Source organism: Urocampus carinirostris, chromosome 19 (genome assembly GCF_059441175.1).
Source record: "Urocampus carinirostris isolate Australia breed hairy pipefish chromosome 19, RoL_Ucar_1.0, whole genome shotgun sequence".
In the NCBI taxonomy this organism is placed as follows: Eukaryota; Metazoa; Chordata; class Actinopteri; order Syngnathiformes; family Syngnathidae; genus Urocampus; species Urocampus carinirostris.
The window spans coordinates 10,706,116-10,727,486 of record NC_142367.1 but is presented as its reverse complement, the minus strand read 5'-3'; the positions used below and the strand labels follow the sequence as shown (position 1 = coordinate 10,727,486).

At 40.8% G+C, this 21,371-nt stretch overlaps 1 protein-coding gene and 1 long non-coding RNA gene across 2 annotated transcripts in view; one reads left to right on the top strand and one right to left on the bottom strand.

Moving 5' to 3' along the window:
• Positions 1-21,371, top strand: part of LOC148347266 (uncharacterized) — a 346,298-nt gene that overhangs the window by 230,966 nt on the left and 93,961 nt on the right. The window lies entirely within an intron of this gene.
• Positions 1-21,371, bottom strand: part of usp54b (ubiquitin specific peptidase 54b) — a 58,616-nt gene that overhangs the window by 4,266 nt on the left and 32,979 nt on the right. Inside the window, exons 8-19 of the mRNA XM_088323418.1 lie at positions 20,906-21,011; positions 17,444-17,590; positions 12,833-12,982; positions 12,463-12,643; positions 10,476-10,658; positions 9,035-9,233; positions 8,567-8,920; positions 8,374-8,501; positions 8,162-8,314; positions 5,557-5,629; positions 3,074-3,669; positions 1,327-1,454 (exon numbers count right to left, since the gene is read on the bottom strand). Of these exons, the coding sequence (XP_088179544.1) occupies positions 1,327-1,454; positions 3,074-3,669; positions 5,557-5,629; positions 8,162-8,314; positions 8,374-8,501; positions 8,567-8,920; positions 9,035-9,233; positions 10,476-10,658; positions 12,463-12,643; positions 12,833-12,982; positions 17,444-17,590; positions 20,906-21,011 (2,398 nt within the window). The remainder of the gene's footprint in view (positions 1-1,326; positions 1,455-3,073; positions 3,670-5,556; positions 5,630-8,161; positions 8,315-8,373; positions 8,502-8,566; positions 8,921-9,034; positions 9,234-10,475; positions 10,659-12,462; positions 12,644-12,832; positions 12,983-17,443; positions 17,591-20,905; positions 21,012-21,371) is intronic.

Sequence of the window (21,371 nt, the reverse complement as noted above, 5' to 3'; positions counted from 1 at the left end):
ATAGAGAGAGAGATAGACAGACAGATAGATAGAGAGAGAGAGATACAGATAGATAGACAGAGAGAGATAGAGAGAGAACAAGAGAACAAGAGAGATAGAGAGAGATAGATAGATAAATAGAGATAGATCGATAGCAAAATATTTTTTTTGCAATATACCAACCTAAAAAAAAATGGGTCAGATTGTCCCAAAAGAGGTTACTGATAACTATTTCATGTTCAGGTGAACATTTGTCAAAATTAGTGTTACACTATTTTGATAATTGAACGCTAGCAATCAAGAATCACTTTGCAGGACTTGTGAACCAGAAGTTGATCTTTCTGATCATAAGAAGCTTGCAATGGAGATTGCACGTAATGCCAGGATTGCTCTATTTTTTGTGACCGTTTGCATCATTGTCACCTTTTATGTCATTGTGTTTAGTGTCCACCTATGACTGCGCAGGGAGGATTCCCACAGGCTTTAAGGTTGGTCTACTTTATGTAACTTAGGAGATTCTTTAAAAACAGAAAGGCGACCTAGGGAATAGGCTTGGTATGTAGACGCTCAGAAGGCAGAGGAATTCACAGCACAGGGGCCCGAATGGAGAATTCTCTCGAATCTGGATTTCTTCTTGGCTCTTGGAATCACAGGTTGACCAGCATTTTACGAGTGATTACTAGGGGGCAATTTACTCAGAAAGATATGAGGGGGCATGTTCATCCAAAATATTTTATGTTCCAAACAGAACCTTAATATCAGGGAGCCAGTGCAGGTCAGCTGAAATTAGGTGTAATGGGGCGGCGATAGCTCAGGAGGTAAGGCGCTTGGGCCAGAGAGGTTGCAAGTTCAATTCCCGGCTCCTCCAAGTTAAATGTCGCAGTGTCGTGAGGCAAGACACTTAACCCCAAAAGCCCCCGATAAGCAGGTAGGAGCCATGCAAGGCTGACGCCGCTATCAGTGTGTGAGAGTGTGTGTGTGTGTGAAGCACATTGTAAAGCGCTTTGGGAGGTCTTTAATGACTTGAAAAGCACTATATATAAATGCAGACCAAAATCAATACACCATTCTTGGAGAGAACCCAAAACGCCTTGTACAACACCTGCACATAGAGAAGGAAATATTCGGGTGGTTTGAAGTGAAAATGGATATGGAGTGTCTCACCTAAGTGTTCATTTGCAAGCTCTCAAGATTTCACAAACCAACCAAGCTTTACTGCTTGGTTGTTTGTGAAATCTAGAAAAAAAAATACTTTTTAAGTGGAAAAACTAGTAACTGTAACCACTTTTTTTAAGTCACGCACCCAAGTGATGTTTTTTGGGGAAGACATGGGGGGGTGGGGGTCACCTTGTTGAGGTAGCTGGGGGTACTGGCGCCGTCCGGCCCAAAAACGCTCTTCTCCATGTCCGCGTTGGGGGTTCTGGAGCGAGCTTGACCTCCGACCCTGGAAATTAGCCGCTCTGACGGACTGCAGCCTGCGCAGGGAAAATGACCATATTAGGAGATATATACAGTATAAATATAGAGTATAAATATAGAGTATATATATATATATATATATATATATATATATATATATATATAAATATAGAGTATATACTGTGTGTGATTAATTCAGGGAATACGTAATTGTACTAATAAAACAATAATTCGGAAAAAGGGGCTCAGGAACTTTTTTGGGGCCACATAGAGACAATATAATCCAGAGTTCTCAGAAGGCTTCCACCCAAAAACACTACCCAGAAAGTCACTTAGTTTCCTCTCCGCTAAAAGCTAGAATTGTCTCCTTCTATGCCCAAAATTAGCAAACTTTAGCAATACTTCTACGTTAAAGCGAGCATCTGTGTTTTTTTCACATGACTTTTTTTGTGAGCATTTACCCAAAAACTAGCAGATTTCCTCGAAATTAAGACCTAAAAATGTCTTCCATACCCAAAATTACCATTCTTCACATGTACACTAAAAGCTCTTCTGCACTATAACCTAGCTTATATCTTTATGAGCAATTGGCCAGAAACTAGCTTAGTTTCCCTCAATGCTAAAAGCTAGCGGCTTCATTTTATATAAAAAAGCAAAAATTGTCTTATTCCATACCCAAAACTTGCATACTCTTCTTGTGTACTATAAACTTGCTGACATATTTAGCTAAAAACTAGCTTAGTTTGCTTCTGTGCTAAAAGTTAAGAGTCCTCATTTTATACAAAATAAGCTACTGTTGTCTTCTTCTGTGCCCATTATTAGCATTCTCTGCTTTTACGCTAAAAGCTAGCATTGCTCTTTTACATACCATATTTGTTAGCATTTAGCTAGAGCAGGATTCACCAACCTTTTTGAAGCCGACAGCTACATTTTCGTCACTGATTTAATCAAATGGAATTGTATTTATTGTTATATCAATGTTGTGAAAACATTGTATGAAAAGAGACATGCCACTCCTGGGTAAACATGTAATAAAGATAAAAAGACTGTCAAGGATAAATAAGCAAAAATATTTACAGGGTAGTGCTTAGAGATTGGCCTTTACAGTTATAGCAGTGCACTGTTTATAAATGACAAAGAATAGTGCATTGTACCAATAGTTCAAATGAGTGCAATAACATTTAGAAGCAGCAAGTCGCGAGGTATGTTTTTACAGTAAAGCAATGAAAAAAATGAAGAAAACAAAGTTGAAATATATGTTTCTTACCGGTTAGATATGCATTTCTAAAATTAAAACATTTGTTATTATGTTATTCTATTTGTACTTTTTTGTTATCATTATTAGGGTTAAAATAGGCTAAAACTGGTTATGAGGCACATTTCCTAGAAAATCCTTATAACACATGACTAATGAGCTATTTTCAGAACATTTTCAGGCGACTTGGGTTTTTCTGGGGGGTTTAATAGTGTCCACAGGCACCACGTTGGAGACCTCTGAGTTGGAAAGTAGCTTACTTTTCCTCTCCGCTAAAATTTGGGTCCTCCTTTTATACTAAGTTAGAATTGTGTTAATTTTTACTTCTAAACTATAAGCTCGAATTCTCTTCTTCTGCGCTATAAGCTAGCTTACATCTTTGCTAGCATTTAGGACTCACATGAATATCTAAGTGTGTACCTGTCCTCCCGGCCTGCAGACTGGCCTGGTAAAGTGTGTCCAGTTCTGTGAGCTCAGTTTGCTCCGCTTCCTCACACCTGGCGGGATAACCAAGCTGCCCCAAGGCAACCTGGGAGCTGTAGTTTTCCCGTGTGAGGCGCTCTGACAGGGAGGCGGAGTAGCGATCTGGCGGGGGGTCGTAGGGCGTCACCATGGCATCAGGGCGGTCCAAACTCCAGGAGGAGCAATGACGGGTGGAGATGGAACTGGGCTGGGGGGGCTGCCAGAGGGGGGCAAACGGTTTCGGGGAGGGGGCAACCGGAGGGGGGAGCGTGACGGGCGCCTCCCAAAAGCGCAGCGGGAGCGAGGGCAGGGAGATGGCCAGGTGCCTCCCCAATGGTCGGACGCTGACACCCCCGGCCTGGAGCAACTCGCAGAGCCTCACCCCCCCGCTGTCGCCGGAGGGGGCGCACGGGTGGGCGATGCTAAGGGTGAGGGCCGGCCGGGGAGGAGCCAGGGGGTGGTGCCGGGGCAGTTCCCGGGTGGGAGTATTGTCCCGATTGGCTGCCCTATCCTCTTCCTCCGTCAGCAATATTTGGACCGGGCCAGGTTGTTCACTGGATGGGACGACACACCAAAAAGTTTTGTGGGAAGCTCGGTAGAGAAGTAAACGAGATAAACACAAAGGCGGGGCACTTAAAGCTTTTGGGATTCTGGATTCATTATCCCAAATACTTACCCAGAAATTAAAAAGACAACACTTGCATGACCAAGAAAGGAAAATAACATACATAATTATACAGTAGATCCCAGGATACGGCATCCCCGCCTTACAATGTTTAGCGTTTCAGTGTAGAAAAAGAGTATTAAGAGCATAAAAGCTTTTTATCCCCTCATAACGGGATTTTCCCCACAATGTAACATCAACAATCAATTATTTCCTGTGCCCAAAAACGGTTTTAGTGCGTATTAAGTTACATTTCTAAGATACCTGTCCGCTATTGGTCCACGTCAAATAGAACAGTGGTCAGCAACCAACGGGGCGCGGACAGATACCCGGCCGTTGGTAGTTTGGTATCGGGCCGCACAGGAAAAAAAACTCAAATACTGGATAAACGATTTATACAAGGTTTTACGTAGTATTTAAGCAATGGTTTATCAGTCGATAAATACCGCTGACCACACTATCTCAACATTTAATGCAACAGGAAACAAGCCCGGATCACGGCAGAGAGAGAGCAGAATCCTAACTAGACCAATACTAATGTAGATATAATCGGAAAATGCATTATCTCATCATCACGCTTTTTTTAATCACGGTGCCACGTTGTACAACCTTGCAATAGAGCATTATGGGAAACAGTTCAACCAATACAACGTTGTACAACAAGGTACAGTGAGTAAAAAAAGCACGAGGAGAACAAATCAAATGCAATTTCCTATGTCATCTAGATCTCTAGTGGTCTAGCGATTATATCGTGGATTCTTGTCATTATTATCGGAATTACTTCAATGTGATTATTTGGCCGGGTAAACCGGTCCGTGGTAAAGAAAAGGTTGATGACCACTGATTGAAATGGCTAAACTGCTATTTATCATAATAACGCTGACATGCTACTGACTGAACTACCTCCCACAATGCTTTTCTTTTCATACAGTTTAGAATGTCATGTGTTTCGTAAAGACTTTGCGAGTAGGTGATATAATGCTACATTTTGTACTGAACTTTTTTAGCTTTTAGTCCCAAGGCTTGCAGTGGAGCTAAAAGGAAAAGCAAAAACATGATAACCAAGGAAACAAAGCTTGTGATTATCAGAAAAGATGAAGGCACCGTTACCCTTGCTAAGGAGTATGGCCGTAACGAATTGACGATCTGAACTATTCCTCCTTCCTCTGCATCCACCCGCTACTCCACTTAACCAGCTCGAGTCACATCAGACCAAAGGTAAATAAAACTACATCTTTACTTGATATGTTTATTTATTTATGTTATTTTCGTATAATTCACATAAGTAGTACTTATAGAGCTAGTTTTCTATCCCCCGCCATATGACATTTTTACTTTACCATTCCTAAATTACTACAGATTCAGGGCTCTACTGTAAAAGGTTAATTCTTTGTGTGCAAATTGTAGAGCCCCAGGGGGTAGTTCCCTCTGTTCAGTGAGATGCAAAAATTTAAAGGGTTAATTTTCTTTAATTTTTGACTGCTGTTCAAGCAATAAATACAGATATATTAATACTTTATAATAATATTAAAGTCAAATGGAAACAAAATAATGTTAAGAAGTCATATCTGCATGATGTCGCCCTTCAGCACAGCAACAAAAAACACAAAAAGGGAAACCAGGTCAACAAAAACACACGACTGACTTTCTGAGCCCAGCCAATCAAAGCGCACACAACAGAATGTAACCAAACGTGGACAAAAAACAAGGTGGTGGGAGTGGAAAGTGATGGCGGGGGGGCACGGCAGCATCGTCACAGTCTAGTCGGCGTCTGTACCTGATTTTCCCCGACTCTCGCTGCAGCGCTTCCTGTTCCTGGCCGCCAGACTCAGGCGGGGGCCTGAGCACGGCTAAACCCCGGGGAGGACCAGGGAGGGGGGGCGAGATGGGTAGATGAGGGGGGAAAAGAAGATGACAAAAAAAGAAGGAGATAGAGTGGTTATGTTGTTATATGAGGAGGAGGGAGGGAGGAAGATCGTGGGTCAACATGCATATTTTTATCGTTGCCCTTCTCAACTCTAACTTTGACAATCTTATGTAGCCCTCGGGGTATACCTCCATTTCCCAAAAATAACTAATATATAGATAGATAGATAGATAGATAGATAGAGATAGAGAGAGAGAGACACAGACAGACCAGGGGTCGGCAACCTGTGGCACGCGTGCCAGCAGTGCCACAGGGGTTAACCAGTGGCACGCGAGCGCACGGCAAAATAGTGATTTTTTTTTAATGCGCATTTTTAGGTTAAATTTAGACATTTTCAGTTGCGCGCCGTTATTTAGAGGCTTTACGGTAGCGCCCCTCCTACTCTGCTCCGAGTGTGAGCGCTGCGCCACGCAGAGGAGAGATCTGTGTTTTAACCCAGCCAACTAAACACCGACGTGCGATAAATGAATGAATCACGACAGCTCCTCCAGCAAAAAAAAAATCTTGTTCTTTTCAGCCAGCGTGGACAGAGGACTAAGGCTTTGTGCAAAAAATGACCGTGCTGTTTGTGCATTATGCCTCGAGAGCGTTGTACCTCGCACATAAAGTGTTAAGCGTCATTACGAGACGAAACTGGACGAGTCTGGAAAGGCGGGGACATGATAAACCTTTGCCTCTGCTAAAATGACCACCACTGAAGCAAGCTATCACATTGCTCACTGCATGGCAAAGCACGGAAAACTATTTACTGATGGCAAATATATTAAAGGTTTGTGTGTGTGTTTCAAGTTTTGATAGTTTCTGAAATAAGATTTTATTGATGAATGGTATGGCAGCTGTCCAAATCACTTTTTTGATTGTTGTTCATTGTTGATGAAGAATGGTTGAAGTCATGGATGTCTACAGGCTTTTCCATGTTGTATATTCGGACTGGTGTAAAATGACAGCTCCGTTGGATATACCAAAATTCTTGTGCGCGTTAATCTTGGTGTGGCACTCTCATTTACAAGGACATTTGAAAGTGGCACTCCACACCGAAAAAGTTGCTGGCCCCTGATCTAGACTACAGTATTATATAAATCCTGATTTGCGTGTGTGTGTTCGTATGTGGCTTTTAGGCTGAACCAATTTCGTAAAAATGTACACAGTAGTGCTTCAGGCCTCTGGGAGTGTCTTTTAGCTAGGCTTCGTGTCAAAGTCGATAAACATCTGCTTTTGCGTACAAGGGGCTGTGGAGCTTCATGAGGTCCTACTGCTCTTTGGCACTTTTTCAACAAACCACGTCCCCAACAACCTCGCTCGGGTAGAATGCCCAGCAACGCCAAGTCCGGCAACGCAAAGTCCAGAAGGAAAGAAAATGAAGTAAAATAAATAGGATAATAATATGAAAAAAATACTTTTAAAAATGTAATTTCTAGAAAAAAAAATTCAATATAATTCAAACTAAAAAAGTATCATAAAATAAAAAATAGATTAAAAATTAGACCAATATAGATGAAAATATATAAATATAAAAAACAACCAAATAAAATAAAATATATAAGAATTAATAATTAAAAAAAGGTATGAAAAAAACAATAGCGGATTTATTTACAAACATAATAAAAATTTAAAAATTTACAGTATATGTAAATTAAAAACAATAACTGAAACAAAAACACTTTTGAAAGCAAATATGTAAAAAACATTTTAAAAGACATGGATTTATGTATAAAATAAAAAATATTTTAACAAGTCTATAAAAAACAATAATATTATTTTAAAGAAGAGTCAGAAATATGAATGTGTTTTTGACTCTAGCCACCTCCCACTATGGAGATATGGCTCCGGTGTGTACATATATATATATATATATATATATATACCACTTAACACTTATTTTTAAGACATTGAACCCCCAATTACCCCCAATAAGCAGGTTAGCGCCTTACATGGTTGCACAGATCACGGCCGCTATTGGGAAATGTGAAGCACAATGTAAAGCGCTTTGGGAAGTCATTGACTTGAAAAGCGCTATATAAATGCAGATCATTTCATTTCATTTTAAAATAAAATGAATAGGGGATTTATTTATAAAAAAGAATAATAATAAAATAAAAAAATTAAGAAAATGACAAAATATATAGGAAATAAAAAATATATTTTAAAAAACTAAATTAACTTGAATAGTAGGTTTAGATTTTAAGGTGGAAAAAAAAATATAAAATTGAAACTTAATTGCCTTTTAAAATTATCCGCCTCGGCAATCTGTGCATCTCGCTCACACTCATAACACCAAAAATGGGTGTCAGGGTTAAAGAACAGTCGAAGCGGCGGAGGGAGGGGTCACCAAACGGAGGGATGAGAATGAGGACAAGAGAGGAGGTCAGACAGACACGTTTACATATGCAGGTGACCTCCTTCGGAGTGTGTGACACAATAAGGACAAATGTTTAGCACTCAAAGGTGGTCTTACCCTGGTGCTGAAGCTGATCCAGGTCCATAAACTTGCTGGGTTTGGGGTTGAAGCCCAATGCCGCCTCCTGCTCGGCTTCCTTGCGCTTCTGCTGCTCTTGCTGGCGGGCTCTCCTGGCCACCTCCTCCTGGAGCTCGTCCAGCTCACTGCGCCCTGAGCCCGCCAAATAGTGAGCTTGGCTTTCAATGACTAGGGCGAAGTGCAAGCATTACCGGGGTGGATGGCGCCACTCCAGCGAGGTGAGGGCAACTCTTGCAAGATAGCACTGTTGCTCTTGGACTTTGGCACAGAGCGCCATGATGGTCCGGAGAACAGCGCCCGTTTTTGCTGGGCTACCTCCCTTTTCAGGACAAAATAAACGTTATCGATTGAGGTGTTTGGCTTTTATTTGGTATGTTGTTGTACCTATCAGGGCTGGTGCTGTTCCTCTCACTGCTTTCATAGCCGCTCTCCATCCTCTGTATCAAGCGAGGTTGATGTTCTGCCCCTCTCAAAGGAGGCGGGACTGGAGGACCTAGGGTCCGTCCCACAGTTCTGGCCTGCCCGCCCGGTGCAGACCTCGCCTCAGGCTCAGTGACCTCCCCTGGCGTGGGCGTGGTGGGCCGCAGGAGTGGGGACTGCGATGGCGATTGAGAGGGTCCCGGCAGTGTGTGGTAACCTTGAGAGCCGATCCGCTGGGCGTGGCCGGAGAAGATGCTGTCGATATTCAGGGCTTCTCTCCGGGGCCTCCAGGTGGGCCGGTAGCAGCCGCCAGAAGAACTAAACCCAGAAAGTAGAGCAGTCTAGTGCCATTGACTGATAAAGACGGCAAACATGTATTTTCCGTGGCTGCCATTGACGGAAAAAGAGGTTAAATTCAAGATGAAGCAGTACCTGGACTTGCTCTCGCTGCTGGTGCTCTCATCCTCCCAGTGAGGCCCTCCGACCCCCGACGAGGAGGACGAGGACAGGGGCCGAGAGGAGGACGAGGAAGAGGTGAGCGGGCGGCGGGACGAGAGCAGGAAGACTGCTGTCTCCTTGTACTCCTGGAGCGGCGTTGAGAGGGGCTGCGGTGGGCCCTCCACTGCTGACTCTGGAGAGGAGAAGACTCCTTATTAGGAGGGCAGGGGACTCCTTTTTAAAGTGAGTGGAGATCCTTAATTGGGTTGTGTAATTGTTGGTAAATTTTACAAAGGTGTCCAAGATTTCCCCTCTTTTGCATGTCTTGATTACATTTCAAAATAATCCTAGACTAATAGCCTAAAGAATCACAAGCATTAGAAGAGTTTACAACGGGATTAGTTAAAACAAAAATATGAGTTTTAAATCCAAACTACGAATTATAATGTGCAGGATCCCGAGTTTTAGTTTAGGGTACTTTTTAGGGTGAGTTAGGGGTTCAAAGTCAAATTTGATATTCAGGTTTTACACTTGAAAGTCAATCAGGGCTGAGTTATATATTGGATTGCAGCCGCACAGGTGATGCTCATTTTAGGTTGTTGGGAGCCGGGTGGCATGACAATGGAGAGGTTAGCACATTTGCAACACATTTCTGAGGTCAAGGGTTCAAATCCAGCTACCAGCCTGTCAGCATTATCATGATGAATTTGCATGTTCTCCCCGTATTAGTGTTGGTTTTTCTCCGGACACTCCGCTTACTCCCTACATTCCAAAGACATGCATGTCAGGTTAATTGGCCAGGCAAAATTGTCCACAAGCATGAATGAGCAAGTGAGTTTTCTGTCATTGTGTTCCCTGGGACTGGCAGGCAACCAGTTCACGGTGTCCCCTGCCCAGTGCCCGAAAATAGATGAGATGGGCTCCAGTACCCCCGCGACCATCTGTGGATAAGTGATGCAGATAATAGATGAATGTTCAACCATAACCCTAAACTTACCCTAACCCAGAAACAGAAAAAAAAAAATCGCTCTGCCGGCCCCTGCACTCAGTTGACCGGGAATAATTCGACCACAGCCACAAACATACATTTATTTTTAGGCAGGCCAGAGAGGCACACCTACCGACAAAAGTGCCTTCTGACGGTCCCTGATCCATTATCCCAGATGGCAGAAATATGGGATTGGGATGGGATTTGCAGCCTCATAAGTGCAGTTCACTTTTTGGTGAAAAGAACAGCATAAAAGAACCGCCAGGCCCGACAAAACCAATTCCAAATATTTGCGATGGAGAATAATGGCTTGGGGAATATTTTTGAACCAGCGACGCACTGAGGGCGCCAAGAGTGAAGTAGCAAGGGATTTCAGTACTCTATTCAGCTGTAAGGTCCCTTAAACGTTTACTGTTCAAGTTTGTAGTAAATGAATGCTAAATTTACCTCTCCCGTCTGAAGCGTGCAATGGCGTTCTGAGCTGGTGGTTGCAGACCACAGTGGTCTGAGAGTCGCTGGACAGGTGGCTGCCCGTGGACTGGTAGAGCGGGCGGCTGCGGGAATTGCGGTGACCGGAGCTATCGGTGGAGGAGTCGGTGCGGGTGTCGCTGGAAATGGACGGCTCCCGACCTAAAGGCAGACCTTTGACTGTTAATCCTGCCTCCCATATGTTTAGAAGGGGTGGAATTAAGAGGTCAGAGGTCAAAATCCGGATGATCAACGCGCGTGTAATCCAGGAGTGGGAGCTCAAGCACTGCGTTTGATTTTTTTTTTTTTTTTTTTTAACTAAGTCTGACCATTCAAAGATGAGGCTTTAAAAAAAAACTCTTTGTGCTCCTAACAACCTTACATCCATTGAGTGAGCAGGAGCTTTTCTCAGTTGATTTAAGATAAGAGGTGAGGGGCAATATATATTTTGCATGGGGCAGGAACTGTTTCAGTAAATCATAAATACGGGGACGACAATAACGCAGGCCATACTCACACTTTTGCTCTTTAATATCTGTAGTTTAGGCTCCTTTTCTAATGCTCTTAAAGCCAGTAGATGGCACTAAAGCATTAGAGAGGTTTGGTGTTCAGGTTTTAATTTTAGGGAGACGTTAGGTTAGCTCTGGGTTGTTAGTGAGGAGTATTTGTGCATGCATTTGTGCAACAGTTCTGCTAACTAACATCATTTTTTGGTTGTTAGATGTGTGCAAATATGCATATTGTATTTAGCTTGGGATCAAGAGATCGCAGGTTCGATCCTCTGTGTTATATGTCGAAGTGTCCTTGGGCAAGACACTGAATCCCTAATGCCCCCAATAAGCCAGTAGGCGCCTTGCATGGCTGCATGGCCGCTATTGGTGTGTGAGTGTGTGTGTGAATGGGTAGGCGTGAAGCACATTGTAAAGCGCTTTGGGAGGTCTTCATTGACTTGAAAATCGCTATATAAATGCAGACCATTTACCATTGATTCATACATTTTAAAATGTATTGAAATCTTTATTTTTTAATGTTTAAATAGTACAAAAAGGCAAGAGTAGAAATAAATATGAATAAAAATCAATACATTAAAATATATATATATATATATATATATATATATATTTATATATATATTACTCTTATATCAAGGAAAAAAATAATGAGCAAAATTATTTGCTAGTAAAACGAGATTTGTTAACTTTTTAAATGTTTTTTTGCTCATGTATTCATCTGATGCATTAAATTGTTCATTTTTTTGGTTTTTAAATTCTGAAAAAAAAATACAAAAACATAAATGAATCAAAATAATTACCATATTATTACTGTTTTATCTAGTTAAAAAGCAAAAGATGAGAACCAATATGTTTTAGGGTAAATCTATTTTTGTCTTTTTTATATTTTACAGTTTAAAGGCGGTGTATGTAACTTCAAAATATTATAGTTGCTGATGCCATCTTCTGAATGAAATCATCATTGAAGCTCTTTTTGTTGCGCGTGTAATTATGCAAAACTCTTTGTTGCGCTCGGATAAGCTCTTTTTTTCATCTTTTTTGGCATTGGGTTGGCATTTGGACTGTATTTAAAACTGTCCTTTTCTTACTTTCAGCATTTTCATACTGGAATACAAGAAAACCGCGACCAAGCGTGTTATATGATTCTCTCCCCCATCCTTCACTTTGCCGTAAAAAAAGTGAGATAAAAGCAGATAGCCGCAGTGGAAAAAAATATCTAAAGGGTCTTTGAACTCAGACATATTTAACACAAACTTAATAGAAAAAATATTTAATTTTTAACGTTTTAACAACACCTCAAACTACGCAATTCAACATTAGGCCCAAATCTCATATATTAAACGTATAAAATTATTCATTTTTCATACTTGAGCTGTATTTCCTTCAGCACAAGAGAAAAACATTTCCCGGCACACTGGCTAAATCAGTAATTTCATTTTTTTCTTTTTGCGTACCCGAGTCTTCGCTGTCGTAGCCGGCCTTGCTGCTGCAGTGCTGGAGCTCCAGCGTGGGGTCTGCACCGGCGCTCTCCTGCAGTATCACTGGCGTCCCACGGGGGTCAGCGTAGAGCAGTAAAAGGGGTTGATAATGGCCTTTGATACAGCGGGACACCACGTCCTTCCACTTAGGGCCAATCTAGAGACACGCAGGACACCCCCCACACACGTACACATTAAGAGATGTTGGATTTATGGCCCCAGGCGGAAGGTCAGAAACATCTGCAGTATTGCTCAGGGGTGAGCAAGGACAGCTTCACTTGTAATCACCGGCACATTCCTGTGTAGTGCTCGCATCTATCTGACCTTAGCGCGCTATCAAAGTCACCTCTTTGACTTGAGCATCGTCGAAGTACATCCATTTGCGGATCTTGGTCTGGAAGAAGAAGGTGGAGTAGTGCTTGCCGTAGTAGCACACCATGCCCACCAAGTAGAGCTCTGCCTGGCGAGCCCTCTCCTCCGTCACACGGTAGAACAACTACGGCAAAGGAGGGAGGGATGGAGAGAGTGAGAGAGAGGTAGAGGGAGAGAGAAAGAGAGGGAGGATGGGAGGGAGGGGAAAGGAGGTGTGCAGCGTGAGACAGATGAGTTCATGAGAATGCCAGCAGCACTTTTTTGTGTGCCTCAATAGCATAAGTGGTAATCCTGCAAACTAACTGTTTTCTATTGCAACATTTTGAGATGATAAAAACAAATGTAGACCAAGTAATCGCCCATGAAAACTATTTTTAATTGAATCATTATGTTATTTACTTTTTATCTATCTATTTTAACTTTAAATTTGTGTTTTTAAGATGTTATTTTTATAGATTTATTTTTATATTAAATTAGTTTTTATTTGATTTATTTTCAAAATATTAATTTTATATATTGTTATTATCTTTTAACAGTTATTTATATTTATTTACGTACAGCACCAATATCTATGTATTAAATTAATTATTTTATTTATTTATTATTTAAAGTTTTATAGATTACTATTTTTCTCTAGTTATCCATTTCCAGTGTGATTTTTTTTGACAGAAACTAATATTTTAAATGAATGCTAATCATTTTAAGTCAAGTCATCTTTATTTGTATGTTTCTTAATCTAAGTACTCTCGAAGGGCTGCACAGACCACAGATTATTGCAAACTACAGACTATTATGACACCATCCCCTGATCTAAAACCTACATGAGGGCAAGGAAAAACTCAAAAAGCTCAACATGAGGAAAATGAAGAAACCTTGAGGAGGTACCACACATAGGTATTCCCAGTTAGAGGATGACCAGGATGCAATGGATATTGTTAACATAAAACATAGGTCATACATAAGCTATACAATAGAAGTGTGTTTTAAGCCTAGATTTAAACATTTCCACTGAGGTTTCAAATCGAATCTCAGGGGGCAGAGCATTCCACAACACCGGGGCCCAAAACGCTTTCACAAAAGTAAGGCGACATAGCCCCGATTTTACTCACATTTCTTGCAGACATTTGATGGAATACTAGGTTTGCTGTCATAAGGAAAAAACAGATCACCTTTTTAGTGATTTTATTTATTCTTTTCCATTTTTTTCATCTACGAATGTAACTTAAAATAAATACAAAATAAGATAAATAGAATATAAGTAGAATATATTTTGCATTTTTTTATACACATTACATTCAAGGTACACAGATCCCTTAACCACTTAGGTTAGGGGCACATATTCCTATGGTGTGTGTTGAGCATAGCCTTACTAAACTAAGCGCAAAAAAAATCTAATATGGATTTCTTTTATTTGTGATAAATAAGCACATGGTTCAATGAATTAGGACAAAAAACACCGTATATAGGCCCTATAGACCAAATTATTCAGTAAATTGATATATTACTCCATCATTCATCATCATTGTCATCTATGACAATATAGAAAATTCTGATTCCATGAGAAATAATTCAATCTGTAACACAAATTACATTTAACTTTTAATTCTGTCCTTCCAGAAAAGCCAGAACTTAAGTGTCATCATCCATCCCACACTAATATATATCATTGTCTTATTATTCAGAACGAGCCTAAATCTTTGTCGTCTATTTGTCTGAAAACCCAAATCCATTCATGCCAATGGCGTGCTAAGCGGCGCATTGTCGTCTTTAAGAGCCTTGTAATTACGGGCTAATCGTTCCGGCAACGGGAAGCGGAGGCAGTGCCGCCATGCATTTGTAGTGAGGCAAATGGCATCATGTCTATGACGACCGTCTCCAGGATGACAAAAAAAGCCCACATGACACCCGAGGGGGGTTGGCGACGTTGGCACGCAATGACGCTGATGCATCATTCCCGGGAATTACTTCAGAATGAGCGTGCCTGAGACACAATCGTAAATAATTCAACAATAATATCATCAGTCCTTCCTAGGTGGACTTAACAAGTGCTCCCTTGCCGATTTTCGCCTCAATTTTGTAGCACAGCCTCCCCAAATGTGTCCAAATCCAGCTGACCAGGGGGGAAAGGTGCCCCGTTGGCATGACAACCACAGCCCCTCCTTCCTCCCCTGTGCCACACTAGCTATCTCCACCCCGCTGTCCTTAATCTCAAGGTTACTTGCTTTGCGGGATAGCCGTCACACAGTCAGGTGCTTCGAAGGTCAGAGGTGCAGTTGTTCATATTCAGATTGCACGAGTGGGGAAAAGTATTTAGGAATTGCTTAAAAAACGCGCAACCTCAACAATTACTCTATTTTGGGGAATATGCAGTATGTCACAAAAGTGAGTATCCCCCTGACATTTCTGCAGAGTTTTAATTATAATGTTTAATCGAGCAACACTGAGGACACATCGCTTTCACACAATGAAAAGAAGTCTGTGTAAAGCTTATATAACAGAGTAAATGTATTTTTCCCCTAAAAAAAACTAAAAAGATAGACATCAATACCTAAACCCCTGGTACCAAAATTGAGTACACTCCAAAATACACTACACCGCTGTCCAAACAAAGCATTGCTTGTCATTTTCCCTCCAAAATACCACGTGACTTGATACTCTTACTAGGTCTCAGGTATGAATAGGGAGCAGGTGTGTTTAATTTGTAGTACACTCTGTCATACTGGACATTGAAACCCCCAATATGGCACACCATGGCAAGGAACTTTCTGGGGACCTTAACAAATGGAATTCTGGCACTACATAAAGCTCCCCAAGGCCACAAGATGATTGCCAACACCCTGAAGTTGAGGTGCAGCACAGTGGCCCAGATCTTCCAGTGTTTCAAAAAAATGAGGATGCGCTCACAACAGGGCTCGTGTTGGAGTTCCAAAAAAGCTATGTAAACGTGTACAGCGTCACATACAAATACTATATAAGAAAGATTGGGGCAGGAGTGCTGTCAGCATCGCTGTAGAGATTGAAAAGGTGGGGGGTGAGCCTCGAACTACTCAGACCATAGACTCCAGGAACTTTCACTTTAGGGTGTGCTCACTTTTGTTACAAAGGGGTTTAGTTATTGATGGCTATATTTTGAGTATTTTGAGGGGAGAAATACATTTAAACTGCTATAAAATCTTTACAGAGATTACTTTTCATTGTGTCAAAGCATTGTTTCTTCAGTGTTGTTCTACTAAACAATATAATGAAATCTCTGCAGAAATGTGAGAAGTGTACTTACTTTTGTGACACACTGTAAATCTTTTTTTTTTTCATAATTTGACCCAAAGTGCAACTTATACTCTTGTGTGACTTATGTGTTAAATTATTCACACATTATTATATCACTGAGAATTAAATTTTTATTATATCGTTTCACATGTTATTTTCACATTAAACCACAAGAGGGCACTCTAAGCCTGTTTTGATCATTTCAATGTTGCCGGTAATTTTTAAAACAGCTGAGAAGGGCTGAAAAAAATAGCACAGAAAAAAAAATCTAATTCTGCAGTTTACAATCTGCAAATAGTGAAATATGCAAGAAAACAATAATCGAGCAGTAGAAAGAAAGTCTGTCGGCATTCAGGAAAGGTGGAATAATTGGAACCACAACTTGCAAGTCTGACGTAAGCGAGAAAGAATCATCGTCTACCTCCTGAGTTGGGGAAATTGTTTGAAAGTGACACAGAGGATAAAGATTTTATTGGATTTTGTGATTTGGAGTGAAACTGATAGTTTGGTAAACATATTTACATCATTGAGTTTTAAATTTGTAAATTTGTCATACTAAACCGCAAGAGGGCCTTGCCATTTTGCGAAGTGGAAGGGGCTTATAGTCCACCTCCTGAGTTGGAGGAGTTGTTTACCGGTAAAAGTGACACAGACGATGAATATTTTGATTATTTTAGTCATGAATACTTTAGTTTGGTAAAGCATGTTCTTTATTCTAGAGTTATCTGAATAACTTCATCTGTTACATCCAGTCATGTAACGCAAGTATACCGTACACTAATTCAGCCTGTTTTTCCCAATTTTATTGTAATCTTAACCATGCATTTTTTGACCAGTGCGATTAATAACCCGGAGCGATTAATAATCTGAAAAATACGGTAGTCATAAATGCTGCGAAGGACCAGAAATGTGTGTACGATATGTACCTGCAGTGATTTGCCTCCTTGGGTGTATTTTTCTACGATTTTGGGATTTAGGTCTTTAAATCAAAACATAAGTGCTTAAAATAGAATGAAAAGGAAACTGAATTTTGATCCGGATTGTTGCTAAATGTAAATAGGCAAAATGGTGCCAGGAAGTCATCTCTGAATCATTGTGAATTAGTGAGAGTGATATGCCAATTTTGGGACAATCATAAATGCATTCTCGTGCAGTCTTAAACAGGTCAAATACATGAAAATAGAGTTAAATGAGTGTTAAGATTTAGAAGGTGGCGCCAGAGATCATTTCCAAGCATCACACAGTCGTTTTGGTTACCTTCTTTTCGCAATACACATTTCTGCTTTGATTTCGTCATGGGTGAAAGTGCCTAACTCACATCTCCCAGGCGCAGGCAGGTGCCCAGGCTGTGTATGACGTCCTCCGCCAGGTCGGAGTGATCCGAGTCCCACACCAGCCCGATGGAGACGATCTCCGGCGAGTTCATCAGCACCCGGCGGGTGCGCAACACCTCACCGCAGTCACTCTGAGGGAACAAAAAAGACAATAGAAACAATTCCAAATATAGGGATGGACCCCATTTTCACTTCCTGTTTTGTTGAGGTTTATGACGATGATTATAAAAAAAGTACGTCACACGGACATAATTGTTCCTGAGGCTCCTTGCCAAGTTCAGGACTGCATGTACCGGACGCTTCCTTTTGAGTCATAACCTACCACGGCGCTGGAACAAAACACACACAAAATGTTGGCATGGCCGCCTCGGAAACAGCCCGGCGACCGGCGGGCGTTGCCAACACAAGCCTCCCACACACACGTGTGGGGGGGTGGCTCGAATGATGCTTTGCCAGGTTCCCCTCTCCCTTCTCAAGAGGACCTTTCCAGCACGTTATATAATTGCAAATGAAAGCAGGGCTTTGCAGAATACTGATGGCGGAAAACTCCTTGCAACTCATTAAAATGCCGCGGAGAGGAGATAATCCACGTTTAATCAATTGGCAAATGAAGGAGCACTAACGATGATTTATTATCTTCGTATGTAACTGCGAGCATGTCCAAAATTCAAATTCACATCCGACTAAAATAGTTGGGTGAAGATAAATATAGTGGGAACTTTATTAAATGAATCCATTAGAAAAGTACAGTGGGCCCTCGAGATAAGGCCTCCCTGCCTTACGACGTTTTCACTTTACAGTGTGGAAGAAAATGTTTTTTCTGACCTTTTTTACGGCATTTTCCTCATTATACAAACTTCAACGACAAAGTATTTTTGCGTGCTCATATTAACTAAAATAAATGAGTTCAAACTCAGCGGTGTTCTTCTCTAAGATGAGGTACATATGTTGCTATCAGTCAACATACAATATGCTGGTCAGCTATTGGTTTACGTCATGAAGTTGCCAATACGCTATTGGCTTAACTCCTTACCACAATGCCTTACTTTCTCTTCGTTCAGTTCATAATTTTGTGTGCTTTGTAAAAACGATTCAATACCGTCCTTTTTTTAATGTAGTGATGCTAAAGAAAAAAGAAAAAACATAACTAGAGAAATAAGGCTTGTGGTTATCAAGAAATGCGAAGAAGGCGCACGCAACATCACGCCGCTCTGAAATATGATCGGGACACTAATCAAAAGTGAGACAATTAAAGCATGAGATCTAGTCAAGTCATGTATATTTGTATAATCCTTGATCGCAAGCAGTCTCAAAGAGCTGCACCGATCACGGACTATTGCAAACTACAGACTATTATGACACCATCCCCTGATCTAAAACCTACATGAGGGCAAGGAAAAACTCAAAAACCTCAGCATGAGGAAAATGAAGAAACCTTGAGAAGGGACCGCACATGAGGTCATCCCCCTTCCAGGATGAATCAGGCTGCAATGGATGTTGCATGAACAGAATAAAAAAGAAAATATAAATTAATTAAAGTGTAATATAAGTTGTACTTCTAAAATCAGCTCCATTTTTAATCCACCATCACTGTCTCCTCCCCCTTCTGCATCCACCTGCTAACTTACCTCTAACAGCCCCAGTCAGGTCAAAGGTAAAATAATAATTAAAATGTATTCTCTTATATGTTTATCTATAAATGTATTTAATCATATACATGTATATTAAACACAAGTAGTATTTATTATATACTTTTTAGAAGTATGCGGGGTACCAGGGGTTCGGGATGCATTATCTAGTTTGCATAGGGTTCTATCCCGACTATACGGCAATTCACTTTACATTTTCCACCTCAGAACAGATTTGTCATATCCCTGGTGTTTATTGTATAATCCAAGACTACAATTTGTCTGGAGCAAAAACAAACAAAAACATGTCCTCACACGTACTCCACCACCCCAGAAAACAAGCGCTCCCTGAGTGATAGATTTCAAGGTAAGCCAAATAACCGCTTCCTAAAGTGAATGAACCCAACCAATGCTCTCCCAGTAATCAGAATCATCACTCTGTCACCAACATATCGCTGACTTATTCACAAAACATGAACTCCTTAAGGGAAATGTCTTAATTGGGCAGAGAAAAGTAACTTTCTCAACTGGGGAGATCAAGTGCTCCCTCCCCGATATGATTTTTGGGAGATGATTCGGTCAGACGAGCCTCAGTGACTCGAAGACGGCAAAAGAACTCTTCCTGGCGGGAAAAAAATGGACCATTCTCGCCATTGTTGGGGAAGATTCCCTAAGAGGCGCCTTCTAACATTTATTCTTTAAACATCACAATAAAACCGCACATTATTTTTAGCAGTATTTTTGAAGAGTCTGCTATTGGAGTTCCAGTTTTTTTTTTGAAAGCCCACAGAGAAACCCCTTTTTGAGCATGCCTTTTGGCAGCGAGGATTTGCTGTACGCAGCCAAAAACGCTCCCCGGATGTTCCTGCGGAGTCCCTTTTTCGTCCCGTTCCAAATTAGACGACAAAACCTGAATGTACTTGTTCCAAATCGTTTCCGAACGTATAGCTGAATACCGATCGCCGGCGGGTCAATGGGGACACGACTCCGGGGGAAAATGCTTACAACGACAAGAACGGCGGAAGAAAATGCAAATGAGCTATTGATTACGTTTACAAAGCAAACACAATGAAGTCGTTTGCAATTAGGTTGTATAATATCTCATTGTCTTTATTATTAACAACTTATGCTGGTAAAACGAAAGAAAATGTTTCTTTTCCGCGAAGGAAAAAAAAAATGGTATACAGTAGATCACCAGGTTAAGCCGTATGTGGAAAATAATGTAATTTATGCATTTTACCCACAATATGACAGCAACAAATTACAATATTCAAACTTTGCGGTGTTCATTCTTACGGCGAGATACTTCTCAAAGTTTCCCATCTGCTATTGTTTTACATTCTCCAAGATGCAGCGTCAGAACAAAGTGAAAATGCCCATATGCTATTGGCTGAACTCCCTCCCACAATGCCTTTCTTTATCTTTGTACAGCTGAGGATCTCATGTAACAAACGTTTTTTTAGCTATGAGTCCCAAGACTTGCAGAGATAAAGAAGGAAGAATCAAAACAGGATAACAATGGAAACCCAACTTGCGATTATCAAAAACTATAAAGAAGGCAAAATGTCATGTATATTTAATTATAATGTTATCTAATCACGTATATCACACATAAGTAGTGCTTACTGTATACAAATTTTGATATTTTGATGGTTTTAACTGTGGTTTTGGGAGTCTAGTATTACACATTGCCATATGTTTCCATCTCCCGCCATACGACACTGTCCTCTTAAGACCCCCCACCTCCGAACAGATTAATATATTAACCTGGGGTTGTACTTTAATTGTAATGAAATATATGTGTTTGTGTTTTCTCACAGGGCAGTTGCGCAGGTCACCCATGTTGCTGGCGTTGCGAAGAAGTTCGCCAAACATATCTGGCGTGGCTTTTTCACGGCACTCCAGCATCCTCACCGCTTGGTTACTGCAGCGAATGGTGAAAAACATATACCGGTAGTTTTATTTCAGTTCTAGCGAAATGTCAATAATTATTGTAATCATTCATAACGCTCTGTAATAAGCCTGAAAAGTGTGTTTAATACGTGTCTGCATGGAACTGACTGTTAGACTGTATTTTGTACAATTTGGGGATTTCGGTCTTTAAATCAAAGAGAAAGTACTTAAAATAAAATGCTTGAAAGTTGTCAATTGAACTGGATTGAAATGACTGCTTGATGCCATGTTTAAGTTATAATGCATTGGTGGCCTACATAGGTGATTTAAAGCCATTTTAGGGTCATTGATAAATCCTTTTTAAAATGTGATATAAATGCATTATGGTGCA